The following is an 18,331-nucleotide window of genomic DNA, read 5'->3' as shown; positions in this document are numbered from 1 at the left end:
TAAAAAGTTACTTTTAAGTTAGTTTATCTTATTTCAAGTGTACTAAGATATTCCCACTAGGAACTAGTGGAAATATTTGTTGTTCACTAACGTTCTCCAACAAATCTCCTTCACAACTTTCACAGAACAGCTGGATTCATACTGAGATTAAATGGCCCTCTGAATGTTGGGGGTATCTGAGTAAATAGGGCAGGTGAATCCAAATATGTGACATATTTCTCATATTTCAGTTCTTACTAATCCACTACTTTGTGTTGGTCTATCGCATAAAATCCATATGAGTGCTATGATGTTAAATGTGAAGTGATAATGTGTAAAAATGTTCAGGGGTTTAAATAATTTTACAATCAATTATATTATATAACATATTGTCCACAGCTGGTTTGAAGGAGACATTTTGTGTGCATACCAAACAAGAAAAGTGGTGGAAAAATCAATAGAACCCATTAGTAAAGTATCTTGAGGTGACATTTGCCATTGGTGCTTTATAAATGCACAGTATTTAACTCTCATATCTAATTTCATCAAAATTCAAAAGCCTTGTCTGGAAGAAATGATAGCGTCAGCAGTGGTTAGTACAAAACTCAAATTCAAAAATAAAAAAACCTAAGACTTAAAGGTGATCAAAACAAAAGGTGAATCCAACTCAAATAGTCACCTGATGCACCGTGGGCTTATCGATCAAACGATCAAAAGGGTCAAAAAGCAAGTTTCTTCCTTTGTTTTATTCCTCTGTTCAGATAAAACAAGTTACAGGCTCCACAGGATTCTGCTACTTCTCCTGCTGTGATTCCTGCACCTGTTCTCTGACTGATTGACAGACAAAATGGCTGACTGGTAAAAAAAACCCCACATGACCGACCACGTGCATAACGAGCTACTTAAAATCTACTATTTATACTGTGAAACACCCACATCCCAAACTGAAAATAATTATCTAATCAAGTGAATTACTAACCAAAGAACATATTATAAATAACAAATTAAACAAAAATTCTAATTATAAAATCAACTGGAAAATAAGCAAAAAATAAAAATGAGTAAATAATCTAACTTCTAAGATTTAACTGAAAATGGAGAAATAGCTCCTTCATTACATAACTATAGTCTTTATAGCCAGCTTTATGGAGGTTTATAAAGCTGCTAAGTAAGGTAATATGTTTATTTATGTTCTAAAAGTTGAAAATTAAAACAGATCATGTCCCCAGTACTAGAGTTTCAATTATTACATAGAAAAAAAAAATCCAGTTTTTGCAGCCGGCTTTATGTTACATGTCAAAAACTGAATGTTAGGGTTAGCAAAACATCCCAGAATGATGTGGCCATCACATACTCACATTTCCTGCTTGGAAAAAAGAAAACCTGGCACTGAAACAGCTACTTCAATTTTATAGCTGTTTGTGTTCCAGTAAAAACCATTATTCATATCACTAAGCACAAAACAAATGGATTTTTGTTGAGTTTCAGTTTTAAACTTTGGGATGAGGCTAAACTTTATAGTGTTATACCTTAGGGGAATATTTTTATTATTCCAGACATGATGAACCCCCCCCAAAAAACAAAGTCAATAAAAATGCTTATCTTATTGAAATCACTTTTTATTTTAAGCAGCTGCAGGCAAACACTATTTCCACCTTAGAAATGAACCAGAACAGCAAAAACCAAGACCGAGCAGACTCACAAATGATTTTTATCACAACACCAACGTTAATAAAAAGGTTGAAGATTTAACTTGCAAACCAAAGAAGTTAAGAAAAAAAATCTGTTTTCTTAGGACACACGACTGAGGTGGCTTGTTTTTGTGCCAATGAGTCACAATGAAAAAAACAAACAAATTATGCATACAGAGACGGAGTCGTTCTTAAAAGTGCAAATGAGCAAACATTTCATTTCTATGATCAAAGGTAGCAATTTACTCTGTGTGTCCACAACATAAACAGACACACACTCTAATTACCTTGTTACAGTAACTTATGCAAGCACACAAATCTGCCGTTCTGTTCTCAGAAGACAAGGAAGCAGATTTTCGCAAAAATAATAAGCAGGAAATAAAACAAACCCTACCACATTGTTTGCAGGCAGGACACGGAGCGAGCAGATGTGGAGCTGCATTCACAAGTTTCAATTTTTGTCTTTAATTTACCAACAAATGCTCAAATTTACTGAAAAACTAGTTCGGTTGAAGAAATTCTCTCTACTCCAAGTCACAACTATTTGCTTAAAATCAACACAAAACAGTAACATCAATAAAATAAAAACTGTAGTCAGAAAAGAAAGATTGTTTTCATGCTACAACAAAGAGCTTCCTGTACAACAACAGAAAAAGCAGAGCTGCTTGTTGTGGCCTCCTTGTACGTGGTGATTAAACCCTAAAAACGGTTGTTCCGCTCAGTCAAATTCATAAATAGAGACGTTCAGAAATCATCTCTGGCCAAAATTATCTGGGGCCAGTCCTATTTTCTAAGAAAAAAAAAATAAAAAAATCGAAGCTCTCCACACCATCTGTGACAGAAGGGGGATAACGAGGCCTGATAGAGGCAGTAATCAGTTCATCAGCGGCTCGCACCCAAACACTGTGTGTGAGGTCTGAGTGTGTGTATCAGGACATGGCTTTTCTCTGCAAAGACACTTAGCAGCAGCTACAGATGTATCGTTCATAGAAGTACGACAAATGAATCCTATTTTCGGGAAAAAATGGAAACAAATGTATCTTCCTCTTAATGAGTCATGGTGAAAATCACAGGAGCCAACGCAAAATACTGCTCAAATGCATCATTACCTCACTAACAGGAGACAGCAGAACGGACGTTAAAGAATGCAAATTAAATGAAACTTATTGAAATGTTAAAACGTAAATACTTCTCACAAATCTGCGTCCAATTATGATCATTTACTAAAAACAAAGTTAAAACACAACTACTTTGCACCCGACACCTTTGACTCCATGCAAAGTTTACATTTCCTCCTCACATTTGACCAGACTGGATGATGGCATTCAGTGTGTATCCACTTAGAGTCATCTTCAGAAATAATCTACATCTTCTAGATCTATCTGGACGACTTGAGGACGTTTGTGTTCCTTTTCCCTGAAGCCTCGTCTCTGTTCGCTCTGTGCAGCTCAGCACCAATTGTTATTCCGACGAGTCCATCACCCCGTGGGTGAGAAATCATGTTTTACATTGGGTTTAATATTAATGAGGCGACTCTCTGCCTGCATATTTTGCCAAATACAGTTTTAGGACTTGTGGCCATTAAACTTTTATAAAAATGGCCCTACGACCATTAAAACATAATAATTGTTGACGCTGTTGTTTCTTTTGCAAGCCTCTCCTGATCAGCTTTCTTAGACATTAAAATGAAAACGTTTTGCTATGCTTCTCGCCACCTCAAAACAATACAAAAAATATTCTGGTGTCCTTCCTCTACCCTGTGCTGGGAGAGAAGTCTCTGTCACAGATCTACAGTTCGCTCCATTTAATGGCAAAAAGTCTCTGCCAAACACCATCAGTGTGTGATCTTGTTTCCAAAGATTTGCTTTGTGTTAATTTGTTGCTATCTGGAATGAAGTCAAGTTGAAAAATATCTGAGGCATCAGAAGAATCTCCGGGAAGCTCCAGGGCTCAGCAGAAAGTTTCACGACTTTACGAGAAGTTAAACATTCAATTTTTGGCGAATTTTTAACAAACAACTGATACACTGTAGACAATTTTTTGGAAACTCACTGAATAGATTTAAGCTGGTTTAATGTTGCTGTTTGTCGTTATGGTGCTTTCCTTTAGATGCTGCGTATTGTGTGTCGCACTGTGTGTTTATCAGGATCAAATTCTCAAATTAGCTGCAAGTCTGGCAAATGTAGCAATTGATAATAAAGCTGACTTTGAGGAGTCACATGTAGGGTAAAGTATTGGATGGCCAAAAATGGTAAAAAATATATAAATGGCTAGTTAAATATGGTAGTAGTTTTACATGTTCTAGTTAATCTACTTATTTTTTCAATATGCGTTTCATTTACGTCTGGCTTTTATGGTTTTATGGATGCTTTTGGTAATTTTTAAGTATTAATTTTTGAAGAAAATCCATGTTTATATGTATTTCTACCTTTAGCCTTTCTTTCTCTTAATTCTTATTTCTTCTATTGTCTTCCCCAATTTCATTTCAAAAGTTTACATTTTCTATTCTATTCATTTTAGAGTTTTGTTATCTGCAGATGAAAGTGCATTGTTTTGAGGTATTAAAATTACTGTACGTTTCTAAGCAACCTTCGCCCTCTTTCTGCGTTTGCTGAGACAGGAAATAAATAAATAAATAAAGGGGTTTTTAATTGGAAAGTTGTTGTAATATATTTACAGTGCCGGGTTTATATTTATTCTTGATTCCAGCAGCTTTAGCCCTACATAAAGTAAAAAAGCCATGTAATGATCCTGTCTTCTTCAGCAGCTCCTCCTGATGTGCCCGAGTTTAAGGCACTTAATTCCCAAACGGCTCCAGTGGACAGTTTTGGAAAACTGGGAGTTTTTACAGGAAATCTCCCAGTTTTACAATTATGTTGCACTGGAAAACAATAAGCCTGTTCAGTAAAACCTCCCTGGATAAATAAAGATGAAATCAGTGTACAAATTTATTCTTACTGACTGTAAAAGCACAGAGCTGTCTGCAGTGTTCAGAGCGTCCACAGGGACACACAACATGGTTACTCATTTTAAAGTTATTTTCAGAAACGTGTGGGTCAACGTCAGCATCTCCTGCCACTCTAGCAGAGCAGGCTAGACTTGAGGATACAAGAGGCTGCCAGTCTAAAAGAAAGCCGCCCTGGGCGATCACCTCCCACAGAAGTGGAGCGGCACATTCTTTGACATGTTTTCCTCTCTGAAGCCCCAGGCTCGAAGCTCCAGTCTGTCCTCCTCCTCTTCCTCCTCCTCCACTCTATCGTCTTCCTCTACATCCCCCTCCTCATACAGACTGGGTTCCTCCACAGACGTCTCCATGTTTGGGTTGTAGCTACCAAACACCTGTGCCTCGCTGTACTCATAGATGGTGGGCAGGCTGCTGCGCAAACCAAAGCGGCGCCGCAGGGCCACGAGCAGCGGCTGTGGGACGGTGAAGATGTCCACGTTGTTGCCCATGTCGATCCAGGCCAGACTGGGGAACTTTCTGGGGTCCTTCACAGTCTCCGTCAGGTCTTTTAGTATGGCGGCTGTGAGGCGGTTGCCATTGACGGCTAGCGTGGTCAGTTTGGGCAGGCAGCTGAGGAAGGGCAGCAGCAGACGCAAGCTCTCGTCCTGCAGCTCGGCGAAGCTCAGGTCCACAGCCGACACTGCCTCACTGCAGGTCTGCAGGTAGAAGGCCACGCGGTGGACGTCGCGTCCGGACAGCGGGATTCCTGACAGGTTCACCACGTCACCAGACAGACGCTTCTTCAGGGTGGTCTTCAGACTTCAGACAAAAGAAAAAAACAAACATTTAAAGCTTCGTTAGATCTTTGACGCTTAAGAGTATTAACCACTGTCACCATCAAAAACACTGGCTGCATTTCCACTGAGCATAGCATTGAGCAAATTAGAATAATAAAAATAAATTTGCTCTCCAATGTTGACAAAACTCATGCTTTAGGATGTGATGTTTTGTTCCGCTGAATTTCTCAAAACTGCAACGAAAGCACTTAAAAAAATTTTTAAAATTTGTTTATTGCGATAAACAAACGGATGTTACTATCCATGGAAAAGATGAAGATGACAGGGAGTGGAAGGAGAACAAGAGTGATTTTAATCGTTTCTTATTTGTGAACATTTGACATTAGCAGAATATCGACAAAGTTTTATGAACATTTGTAATGGAAACGTAGCGGCTTACATGAAATGAAATTCTGGTACCTTGTAAAACTTAAAGCCATACAATTTACATTCAAGCAAGAAACTAAACTTCCACGCAATATTCAAAACCTTTTGTATGACAGAGAAGTAGGTTACAATTTAAGAAGAGAAGGAAATTTTAAAGAGTTTTTGTTGTTCAAAGGGAAAAAAATGCTATTGCTGAGGTTAATAATGTGTAAATAAATGTACAGTAAGAGATAAGAATGTCATGTTTAGATGCCATTTAATGTGGGAATACTTCCAGGGTTGAACTGGTGTGGGGAGGCTTAAATGATTCATTGTTGACATGTACGAGAGCAGCAGGAAATGGCATAACTTATTATTATTTTCTGTTTAGCTTTTTATTGTTTGTTCAAAATAATAATAATAAAAAACTAAAAAACAGTTAAGGTACTTTGACTCTTCTGCGCTGGGAGTCATTTATCCAAAGGCAAGCAATCTATACGTAATGATAGTGAAGTTATTGATTTCAGAGGCTCTCTAATAGGGTGCCACACAGTCCACAAATACAGAGCGTCTGCAAAGCATGCAAAAAAAAAAAAAAACCCAGCAAGCAGCAAACAATCAATAATGTGCAGAAGAGAATTTGCATTTAAATGTATGACTCTGAGCGGCTTGCATAACAAATTCTGTCGCCTGCTCTGAAAGTCATCTGTGGAAAAGCAGCAGCTGTTTTCTGGCTTGAGTGTCACCTCTAGGCCAGCTGTAAGACTCCTAGAAAAAGAAAACTACCTTAACGGAAAAATAAATAATACATAGAAACAGTTGGATTCATAAAACAGGATGAGGGAAAGTAGTCACGTAAATGACAGGAGGTTGTAGTTTCACCTCACACCAACTTTAGGTGCTGCTTTCTAAATGCATAGGATAAAAAAAAAATAAAATAAAATTTTAATTATACTCGAGAAATAGGTCACTCTCTGTGACTGAAAGGTTTATAAGACGTTTAAGCTGAGTCAAGTTCATTTCTAAAATCCTGTCTTGGGATTTTTTCTTCCTCTGCTGCAGCTAGGAGCAAGTGCTGCTAACCGACCAGCAAGAAGACGAAGATAATGACTCTGATTACTGCTTTACAGCACAAAACTATTTTCTGTTATGGGGTTTTAAATATGTGTTATCCATCCATCGATTTGCCATACCTGCTTAATCTCATTTAGGGTCATGAGGGACTGGTGGTGAAAGCAGGCATTGAGTGAAGGGTGATTTACGCCGAGGGCAGGTTGCCAGGATGTTCAGTCAGTTCAGTTACATTTATTTTGGCCAATGTGGTGCAGCTTGGCTGGCAGGCTTTAAATGGAGTATATTTCAAGTCCTTCTCCTGACAGCAAGTTGCAAACAGGAACCTTTTCAAGTTTTATCCTTTCTCTCATCTTCCAGAGCCAATAGGCTTCGAAATTTAATTCCTTGGCATTGTTTTGAGATAATGAGACAGCCCAAGCCGTTAGGAGATTAGGCTGCTGAAGGACTTAACATTTCTCCTCATTCTGCTGTTTTCTCTTACTACTCTCCATTTATGGGTTATTTTCAGTTACTGCTGCCATTAATTTCATCTTCTCTTTTTGTTATTTGTTTTAGGAGTCCTTGTTAACTCACTCTGTATTTATCTGTGTCTTTCATGGACAGAGTTACTGATTAAGTCTGTTTTTTTTGTTATTTAGCGACTACTGCTTTGGTGGATGGCCTCTGGTATTAAGTCTGGTTCTACTGGTTCACAAGATGTTTGAAGAGAATAATCTAATCTAAACCACTTCAATGTTGTCAGCACTAATCAGTCACAATAAGCAGAAAGTTTCCCTTTATGTTGATGATATACTACTTTTTTCAACTTCCCCACATTGCTCTACCATTTGTGTTTTCATTACACAACTAGTTTGATCACTTACATTTGCATAAAAGTTAAGTTTTTTAATTAAAAAGTGCTTAAACTGGACCTATCTGACACTCAGTTTACTTAGCTAGAAGTCAAAACTATAAGAAAGAATAAACATTTTCTTAAAAAAAAACATTCTCAATTATTAAGCAATATGAAGCTGGGCTTATTTTTTATCCTCGAATCCTGTTTTGTCACCTGTGAATTCACTTTATCTCACGTTTGGAAAGGTAAACAACCCTGACTATCTGAGGCTATCAGATGTAGTGCTATCGGAAACATCAGTGCGTCTGAACAGAACAGGTTGGAAAAGGATCACTGGCACGCTTTGTTGGCTGCCAGCCAGACGCAGTCGCGGTGGGTTAACAGAAAACAATAAGGACATATTTTTTAACTCACACTGCCAGTATACGTTGACGTTTATTTTGCTGTTAAAATACACGACTACAATTAACCCAGTAATCTGATTCGCCTTCATACTCCAGACACATCTCAATCTTCAGCAGTTTTATCTGAGTTCTACAGATTCTCTGGCCACCAATTTAGTTGACCTTTAACACCTGCTTTGTTTGGTGCAGTTGGTGAAAAGGATAAACTGTATTTCTTATTTTTTAAATCATTGCTTTCTACTTTGGTATCTTTTGGCCTTGCCTGTCCAGGCTTTCAGATTTTATGTAACGACAAATTTGCTAAGATTCTGAACTTTCCTTGCATATTATTTAATTTATGATTTACCTGCAGTTTTGTATGGGTTTGATTTGCTAACTTCTGGGGACACATGCATTATAAATGTAAACATGAAATTGTAACAAGTCACAAGTTTTGTGTGTATGTCTGTCATAGAGATATTTCACTGGTTTTCCAACAATGCCTTGTGTTTCTTTCTCTTGTACAACTCTCCTCTGGGACTGTCGCCATAAGGCTTGATTTTCTGTTGAGGAAAAGAACATTTTAAGAAAAAAGGTGGTCATTATGGTCCACCTTGGTCTCTGTTCTAACTAGACAGAGAGTCAATACTTTCTTATATGAATCTTATCACAATGTTTTGCACAGGGAGTCTGGGAACAAATGTTTCTGGCTCAGCATTAGGACGTTGACAAAGACCTTCGAGTCCTCCTTTCTCGTCTGAGCCCTCCCTAAGTTCCAGCAGAGTGAAATTACAATAAGCCTCACATGAACGACGTAGCTGTTGCTGCAAAAGCAAGTGAATATATATATATATTTTTACAAAGTATTAAAAGAAGATATTTTCTAAAATTCCATTAAGACTTGCTACAAATGCCCGGGTTTCCTTTTTAATATTGCAGACCACAACAAGCTGAATTTATTGTAATTACATTGAATTGGGCTGCATGTAAATCGACGTGAATCTGACTGTATATTAGGATTGCATTGCTATAAATTAGATTGATGCAACTTGAATCTGGACATAATTAGATTTTGCATAATTGTGCTAGTCTTGTAAAGTGCCTGAAATTGAAAGATGAAGCAAAAAAGGTGATTTAACAAGATGTCATTTTGACCTAGATGATCATGTTTTCTCGTGATAACTTTTAGAGCTGCAATATATACAAATTAAAATTAATATGCAGTCTATAAGGACAGAATATTATGTTTCCAGTGCCATTTATTCCTGCAATGCATATTTATGACAAAAGTTTATCGTGAGATGGTCTCTAAACTGTCTTTGATCTACAAATATGATACCAAAGTGTCTAAAAATATGGTTTATTCGATTAAAATCATGTCCGTATCTTAGGAAAACAAAACAAATTTTCTTCAAAAATAAAATCAAAGAAGTTTGTTTTGCTGAAATAACAAAAATATTTTTTCCCCATAATATTTCTGATATAATTTTCTCATCTACTAGAAACTATAAGTGAGAAAATCTATGTATTTTCCCCAAAATAAGAGTAAAATAATATTGCTGCAGTTTTTAAACAGCATATGTTTTATGAATTTTTCCCCACAAAGGAATATTTTGTTTAAAAAAGAAACTTCTCAGGCTGGATCATGTCTCAGTGTTTCTGCCCACACTCCAGTCTGCAACAATCTGGTCTGTTTAACAGTGTGGTTAAATATGTATAGGAGAGCTATAAGGCTGCAGAAACCTTCTTGTTAGCGCTTGCAGCAGAACATTAGACTTCTTTGTTTGGACTTGGAACATGTCAGAGGGAAAGCATCTGTCAAACAAATGAGGAAGAACTGTGGGAGAGATTATTTTTTTTAACAAGAGGAAAATATTATCTTTTCTCTGTCAGACCTGTTTGCATTTCCTCGTTCCTCTGCCTCCTCGGCCGCAGAGAGGATTCTCTCTGCATCTATTGCTGCTTCCTGCTTTGTTACGGAGTCTCATAAATCGACAGGCTTTGCTCTTTCTATCTGTCACTCCCTCTGCTTTGTTAAGCGAAAGGAAAAGATCTGCGGTGCTGTGTGGTGGTGATTCGTGGGATTATTGATTCCAAAAGCAGGTTGTAATTCATCCTTTCCTGCCTCATGTTTTCAGTCCAGCTCAGGCCTTTTCCCCCTTTTTGTCGTGTGTGGTCTGATTGCAACTTGTGATCTGAACCTAATTTATTATTCTCCTTAAAAGTATACATGATCCGTAGTCTATTCTAACCAAGAGAATCAAGTATCCAGAAACTTCACTAAATTAATCTGCGTATCGTTTATGTCTTTATAGGAGAAAAAATATATTTTTTAAAAGCTTTTTTGAACATTTTGAGATTCCACCTCCATGTGTTGATTACTAAACTATTAATATGCCCAAACTAGATGTACATTTTACCTAAAATATTAAGCTAATTAATTTTATAAATAAAATATTTTAAATTAGGAAGTTGTCAACAGGTAGTCTTTCAAACGTGAAAGATGCACAAAAAATAAACCACATTAAAAACCAATCAAATATTAATTTCTGAACTCTTAAAATATTAGTATTATTGTTTTTAAATGAATATAAACTTGTTTTCTTTACATTATTAAAAAAAGCAATGCATCTTTTTCATTATTTTCACCATTTCTCATTTTCTGCAAAGAAATACTAAGTTTTTGCTTAGAATTTCAGAGACATGTTGTCAACAATGTTGATTTTACTCAAACATATACCTATAAAAAGTAAAATCAGTGAAAATGATCATTTGAAGTGGCCTCTTAATTTTTTCCAGAGCTGTATGTAGAGATGTTTGACTTCACAGTGAAGTAGTTCAAGCAAGGAATCAGAGATTTTTACTGTGCAAACGAGATATTTAGCTCAGATGCCTTTTAATTAAGAGATTTTAACTACAGAACAAAATGCTGGAGCTCAATTATCACTTTTGTTACGGAAACATTAAAGCAGAATAACATTTTGCTACACAAAGTCCCTAAGCCTGATTTCAAAGATTAATGCTAAATAAATCACATTAGATTCAAGAACCTTGGTTGAAGTCCAAGTTTTTACAAAATATAAATACCACCCATGAAGACAGTTACAACGACAATAAATGTCAAACTAGATTTTACTTCCAGTGCAGTCACTTAAGGACAAGTTAGTCTTTTATATAGTCAAATAGGGAATAAAAGTCAAGATAATTTGCTGGAACGCATCAGCAGTTACTTGACACAATTACAAATTGGATCCCAGACAGCGTTATGTAACTCCTGATGTGTCTTACTGTAAAGATCAAGTTGCCATATTGACTCCGCTCTGCTAATTTGCACTCAACACTGCCAGCAGTTAATTTAATTATAAACTGATTAATTGTTTAATTAAATTAGTTGTGACCTGCCCTTAGAGAACCACAGAAAAGCCTGTAAGAAAATATTTTTTAATGAACTGTGATACACTGCGGATGAAAGTAGTCGTTATTTTCCTTGCCTTTCGAAGTTCTTGATCCTTGGAAGCACGTAAATTAGCAATGCACCAGTCAGCTCTATAGCAATTCTTTCTCTCAATTAGACAAGTCAAATGTAGAATAAGAGTTTCAAAAGTAAAAAACTCAATGTTTTGCCTTAAAAACACCACAGCTCTCTGCTTAATTGTCCTGTTTTGAGTTAAGAATACAGCAGACTAATGCTATATATGATCTGCATGGAGTCTGGATGTTCTCTCTGGGTACTCCAGCTTCCTCCCACAGTCTAAAGATTTGCCTATTAGGTTAATTGATCTCTCTAAATCACCAGGCATGTGGATAATTGCCCTGCAAGAAAGAAACTGGACATAATCCTGAAGGGTGGGGGATTGTCGTCTTACATGTCCTCTTAACCTACAAGAACTCTCTTGCGTGTTCGCCATCAGCAGCATCTTAATTTGCAGAGCGGCTAACCAAACCACTCAACTGCACTTCGTGTCCATCTATTAGCTCAGCCGTCCTGGGATATGAGTATTTCCCCTGTGTCAGTAACAACTCTTCAGCTAGTAAGAACCTTTCATTATACAATCTAACTCTGATCAAACCTGTAGAGATTCACTAACTCCACTCTCCTCTCCTTAAGGAGCAGAAAGTGTGTGTCCAGTTCAAGACGCCAACACAGCTCATTCAAATGGTCCATCTACCTCCTTTTTATTATCCATGACAGCTAATTTAGACAAACTGATAAACTGTAAATAAAATAAAATGATAAAAAAGAGAAATGCAACAATATATTCAAAAGTACGTAATCAAAACAATTGCAATATTTAAAAATATGTACAGTTCTGGTTCATCTTTAGTCAATTCTTAATCATTGAAGTGAATATTTTAATATCAGCTATGGTCTTAAAATGAGATGATAATGAGTTACAGCAGCCTGCTAATGAGCCATCATTTGATTCAGGTGTGTTGAACCAGATAAGAACTGAAACATGAAGGATATTGACTCTGGAGGACAGACTTTGGACCTTGCTGCTCTTCAGACTACTGATTAAGACCACCGGCTTCAGTATATGATTCAAAGTTTACACTATAAACTCCTTTAACGCAGGAAACTCAAGGAGGTGAGATACAAAGTCAAACTTTGTCATGTCACAGACATCTGCTTTCATTCTCTAATGAAGCCAAAAAATACAGTATTAACCAAGAAACTCTTGTTTTTCTTTCATGAAAATTTGACTGTTCATTAAAACAAAATGTGCAAACATTATCTTGTCTTAGCTGCAGCCCCTAGAAGACTGCAGGTGGGTCAGTCTTTAAAGAAAAACAGTAACTGGTGTTAGCCAACTCTGAACTCTGACCTTTACTGGGGCAAGTCAGACCTGCAGTTCATTTAATATAATTTTTGATTCTTTTTTGACTAACAGAATGAGTTACTGACACCCTCAGGGTGTAACTTTAGTTGTCAGGTCACATCTGGAAGGACCAGCCATGTTTTCTCCAATAGTAGGTAAACCCAAACGCTCAGTATTCACCTACTGGATACTGTCAGACATTTGACTGTATAGCCAGGTCAGTCGGAAATTCACAGTAAACAAAATTGTTAATATGTGGAACCATTATTTGAAAATAACTTCCTGTTTTTACTATGGTTATTATTGTCTAATATTAACATTTGGATGATGATCTGAAATACTGAAGTGTGGGAATACAAAGAGAAAATGCATCTTCACAGCTCTCGATACAGAGAGGAGCACAAAACTAAGAAAAATATTAAAGCATTGCCATAAGCTCTCAGTCAACAATAATAGCAAATCCACTCAAAAAGCAGAAGTTTTGCAATCAGAAAGAACTGTTCTTCAAATCTGCCTGAGTTATCCAGTTTTCAGAAACGATTGGCTCTTAAGGCTGAATTAATTTCTCCTTAGACTGTTTTGCACATCACATATGGGTTTCAATTATAAAATCATAGCAGTCAGCTTTGGAAAAAGTTCTGGGAAAGTTTTCAACATTATCCTGGCATACGTAGTCAGTCACTGGAGTCCTCTGTGCCACAGTTTGCTTACTGCAAGAAAATTATAAAATCTGTCTCTGTTGACTTACTAAGGTAGGGGGTTCCCTGCTTTTGCAGCTTTTCCAAGTCACCCGTTTGTTTGTTTGTTTGGTGAGATCGACATCATGAGGCAGGCGGAGTTGGTGCTGCAGCTGAGTGGGTGGCACACTGGGAATGTAGTATGTAAAGAGTTTTTAATGAGACAGAGCACAGACTTTCTTCAGAACCTGCTGCCACCAGGCTTCATGGACACAGTTCCACCCACAGGCTGGTTAAATGCCTGCAACGCCAAACCCACAGCAAGTATTTCTAAAGCCATGAGAGGAACTAAGCTGTAATTCATAAGCATGAAAAAACACCAAAGGAATTTATTCTGTCTGGCTCTGTCTGGTTCCTGCGGTCCGGACTGTATCTAGAAGAATCATTATTACCAATTTAACATCTTCACATTTTTCCAGGTGAAAACCATTGCATCATACTTGAATTTTATGTGATACACCGAAACAAAATGATGTAAGATGGCTAAGCGGAAGGAAAAGGTAATAGTTTTCCAAAATTGCTTTAAAGATTAAGAAAAAAATTCTGGTGTTCACAGCTTGACAGAACACAGCAGACAGCCAGGGATAAAGAACCAAATTATTATTTACAAAAAAACAACAAAAGTTCAATTAAAAGTTTGCCAAATCTACATGAAGGTAACATCGCAAGTTCTGCTGCTAGATGAGACTGAAATTTTTAGCATCACACTATAGGGAGGCATTTCTTTTTCTTTTGTAGGGTCAGAGAAGCTGGTTAGAGTTGATGGGAGGATGGATGGAGCTGACAAAATGCTTAAATTTTTAGTTTACAGATGGTTTCTATCTACCTGACTAAGATGAGCATTTCAATAAGGAGTAATAGACAAAAAATGCAATCTTATGAAGTTCAATGCTGCTTGAGACAAACCCCAGAAGACTTGCTGCTCTAATTGCAATGAAATGAGGTTCCAAACATCGACTAATGAATACAAATGAATGTCACACTTTTCGATTTGTATCTGCAGAAAAATCTGAAAACCATTTATCCTTTTCACTCCATCTTACAATTACTTACTACTCTGGGTCAGCATATCGCATAAAATCCCAATAAAACAGAATAAAGTTTGTGGTTTTAATGTGATACAATCTGAAATAAATACTTTTACAAGGTAGGACGGTAAGTCACAAGCTTAAAAAATGACAACAACAAGCCTACAGTAACAAACAAGACTCCTTTAAAAGTAATTTGAAAGAAAAGAAGTTGGGAGAAATCCATGTCTTGATATCCTCAAGTGAAAGTGATGCAACCATGCAGAGATCTAATGAGAGCAGAGTCTCGTGTGTCAAGCTATTGGCTGTTTAAATGTAGCTTCATGCAGACTGTCTAATTGCTTTTTGAAGCCTGTCTTTCCTTTGGGACGTTGTTAACTTTTATGCACTGAACAAGGGTCCTTTTCACTTTATTATTATGTAAACCTAGAGGTAGGACATAAAACATCTGATGGTGTATAAGTGTTCAGGCAAAGACACCAAATATATTAAAATTGTGTCACCTAATGAAGCAATTTAGAGCAGCATTTCAAAGCAACAGTATTCTGCCAAGGACTGATTGCCTCTAATTTGAAGCACACAGCTAGTATGGCTGTTCAATCTCCTTTGGGTTAATAATGTATATATTGCAGTCTGACATCGCTGAGAGACGTACTCAGTCATCCTCAGCTGCGAGAAACTTTTGCACCTTTGTACTTTAAATTGAGTATCAACATGCTCAGCTTGGAGTTTCAGTACTTGAGTTTCCCAGACTATTCACCTTATATGTAAAAGCAGAGCTACGCAGTCATGCCTCCAGATCCCAGACGACTGTTGTTCTTCGTTAAAAGATACATCTATTGATTTTTTTTTTGTGTCCAACCTCATTTTCCAGCCTCCTCTCAGACTAGCTGTGTCCCTTGATGTTACACAATGTAAGTGCTCATCATTACTCTCAAGCCTCTTTGCTTCACCATTTTGCTAATCAGTTTCTGCTCGAAAGCAACCAACACTTTCTCTACACTGAACCAGACAGAGCTGAGAGTGGAAAATGTTGCTTGTTTTTTTTTCAGAACGTGTAAAGTCTCCTTTAATATGACGGTTTTTCTTAACAAGAAAAATCATCTTACAGTCAGTTAATATTTTGGCCTATCAGTGAAAGTGAAAAGCAAATGGCAGCCAAGACTTGTATCTCATCAAGTCTTGGTGAGTACATGTTCCCCTTCATTTACTCTCATGAATGAGTAAAACATCAAGAGACGCAGAGACATGTTGGAGGTAATAACTTGTTAATTTAACAAGGGATTTAACATAATAATAAGTGGGGAATGTTATAATTCAGTAAATGGCAAGATGTGATGTATTGTATTTCAAAAACAACTTATTGAAGTCAATTATGGTAAGTATTGTTACATATAATTATAATTATAGCTATTTATATGTACATGCTCACATAAATCATGGACAGCAATGTGAAAAGGAAATATCTTTTTAAAAAATAATCATTTTTTGTTTTTACATCTCTGATTTGTATGAAAAAAAAATGTTTGGCAAGGAATTTTTTTATTGATTAAAGTTAAAACTTTAAAAATGCTACACATGCTGATTCTTGTTACTAAAATTCCTGACAAAAAGGTTAAATCTAACATATATCTCAAGAGAAATAAAAATAATGGTATGACACATCAAGCTACATAGAGTTTTAGATTACTGGGGAAAATATCTGGTGAATATTGATTTATTTATAGTCATAATGCAAAGTTTTTATTGTGAGCAGGAATGGCAATAAGAACCAGAAAAACAGCAGTATGTTGCCCTTAAGTCAATCTGAACACACAAAATCAAATTATTATTGTTTCATGTTATTTTCAAATAACATGAAACCATAATAATACAATCAGAGAAAGAATTTTTCAAAACTTTCTTTCTTTTATCCTCAACTTCTCTACGTTATTTCCTTGAAATAATTGGTGTTCTAACCGGTCAAAAGTTAAAATTGTTGCTGTCTGATCAGCAACAATCTAACATCTAAAGCAGTGATGGAAAATCTTTCAAAGATTGTTGTACTAATTGGAAGAAAAACACAACATGGCTAGAGCTGCGTTACAGTCCAGCAATATTCAAACGTTACACAAAATTCAATGTTATTTCCACTGGGAGGAAGAACTTCCTGTAATGTCAGTCGAAAGTTATTTCCTGCTGAGCATGCAGACGAACATTTGACTCATTTCAAGAGAAGGAAATAAAAGCACTTAAAAAACATAACGGATTGCAGTTCCACAGACCCGTGGGATGGCCAGATCAATGTCTGCTTCATCAATGCTTTGCTCCTGACTTGTTTATTCCTCAGATCGATTTTAACTGTTTCGCCTCCAGGCATCTGTATAATGTAGAGATGCTAGTCTGGCTCAGGCACATGAAAATCTGCATGGCTCTACTGTATAAAGTCAACTTCGAGAAGAGAAGCATGGTTTCTATGTTTCTGTTTTACATGTCATTCTTGCGCCTTGAGCAGTTTCAACTGGATTAATGAGAATTCCCTATAATTATTCTGGGCAGAAATAGAGCCAAAATTGCCTCTACTCTAACAATATGACTGTCAAACTAATACTGTAACTCTCATGAAAATGTTGAGCCAATAAAAGGGATGTTTCCCTCCACCATCTAGTATCCTACAGCTCCAAGAGGATAATGGCACATTTACTGGGAAGAAAGAAAATAGCCTCAGAGCTCATTTGGATTTGGATTAAATTTTAGTGAAACATTTAGCAGATGGGTTGATTAAGGCTCTCTTCATTGTCTATCATCAGTGAAGCAGCTAAAGGCTGTGCACCTCTTTAGCACCCCAGATCTGCCTCTTGAACTGACAGCACATGTTCCCTCAGCAAAAGACTGAATAAAAAGAAACATATCTTTTAAAGCAGAGGTCAAGTTTCCAAATTAGTATGCAAATGTCACTTTTTGCACGTTTTTGTACTTGCATTTGAGTCTCAACTGCTCCTAAAAACACTCCAAGAGCTTAAAAAAACACCCAGGCCATTTTTTGGGGAAATAAGTTAATGTTTTTTGGTGTCTGGAAAAGGAGCCATTTCAAAAACCTCCCAGTTGTTGAGTTACAATTGCAAGCAAACCAAGCGGAGCTCCAGCACATTTGGTCAACTGGTTTTACCGCTGTACCCGCTGAACAGTTGGTGCTGGAGAAGTTAAATGTTTTGTTGTTGATTTGGCAACAAGAAACCACTAGCTACATTCTTGCTGGTTGTGTTGAATGCTCTACTTCTCCTTTTCAAAGATGTACAGTTGAAAATTGCGCATATGTTTGCAGATATTTTCACATGTGAGTTGGAGGGAGCAGCTTATTTTGAATTAAAGTGACAAGACACCCTAAAATAGATTATTCTGAAGGGAGCTCAAAACAACAGATTAAGATCAATAATTTTGACTAAACAAAACATGGAGAGACATGGAGAACATTGTTCTTTAGTTTAGTCTATGGACTAAACTAAGTCTATGTTTAGTCCGTAGACTTATCCTAACCTGTTCAAGGAAGCAAAACACGTAACCTTTAAACTGCTGAAGTGGAGTCCAAATTAGAGTTTCGTGTAGCAAGGAGCTTTAATTGGACAAAGAAAAACAGTACCGGGCTTGAGGGTCTCCCA

The 18,331-nt window shown here is 36.8% G+C and overlaps 1 protein-coding gene across 1 annotated transcript in view; it reads right to left on the bottom strand.

The window, feature by feature from the left end:
* Positions 1-1,577: 1,577 nt before the first annotated feature.
* lrrc75bb (leucine rich repeat containing 75Bb) overlaps positions 1,578-18,331 on the bottom strand; it is a 35,452-nt gene continuing 18,698 nt past the window's right edge. The window contains exon 4 of the mRNA XM_028024514.1: positions 1,578-5,433. Within this exon, the coding sequence (XP_027880315.1) occupies positions 4,818-5,433 (616 nt within the window). The 3' untranslated portion in view covers positions 1,578-4,817. The remainder of the gene's footprint in view (positions 5,434-18,331) is intronic.

This window comes from Xiphophorus couchianus, chromosome 8 (assembly GCF_001444195.1).
Source record: "Xiphophorus couchianus chromosome 8, X_couchianus-1.0, whole genome shotgun sequence".
Lineage (NCBI taxonomy): Eukaryota > Metazoa > Chordata > Actinopteri > Cyprinodontiformes > Poeciliidae > Xiphophorus > Xiphophorus couchianus.
The sequence above is the reverse complement of the archived record's forward strand: the minus strand, read 5'-3'. Positions and strand labels throughout refer to the sequence as shown.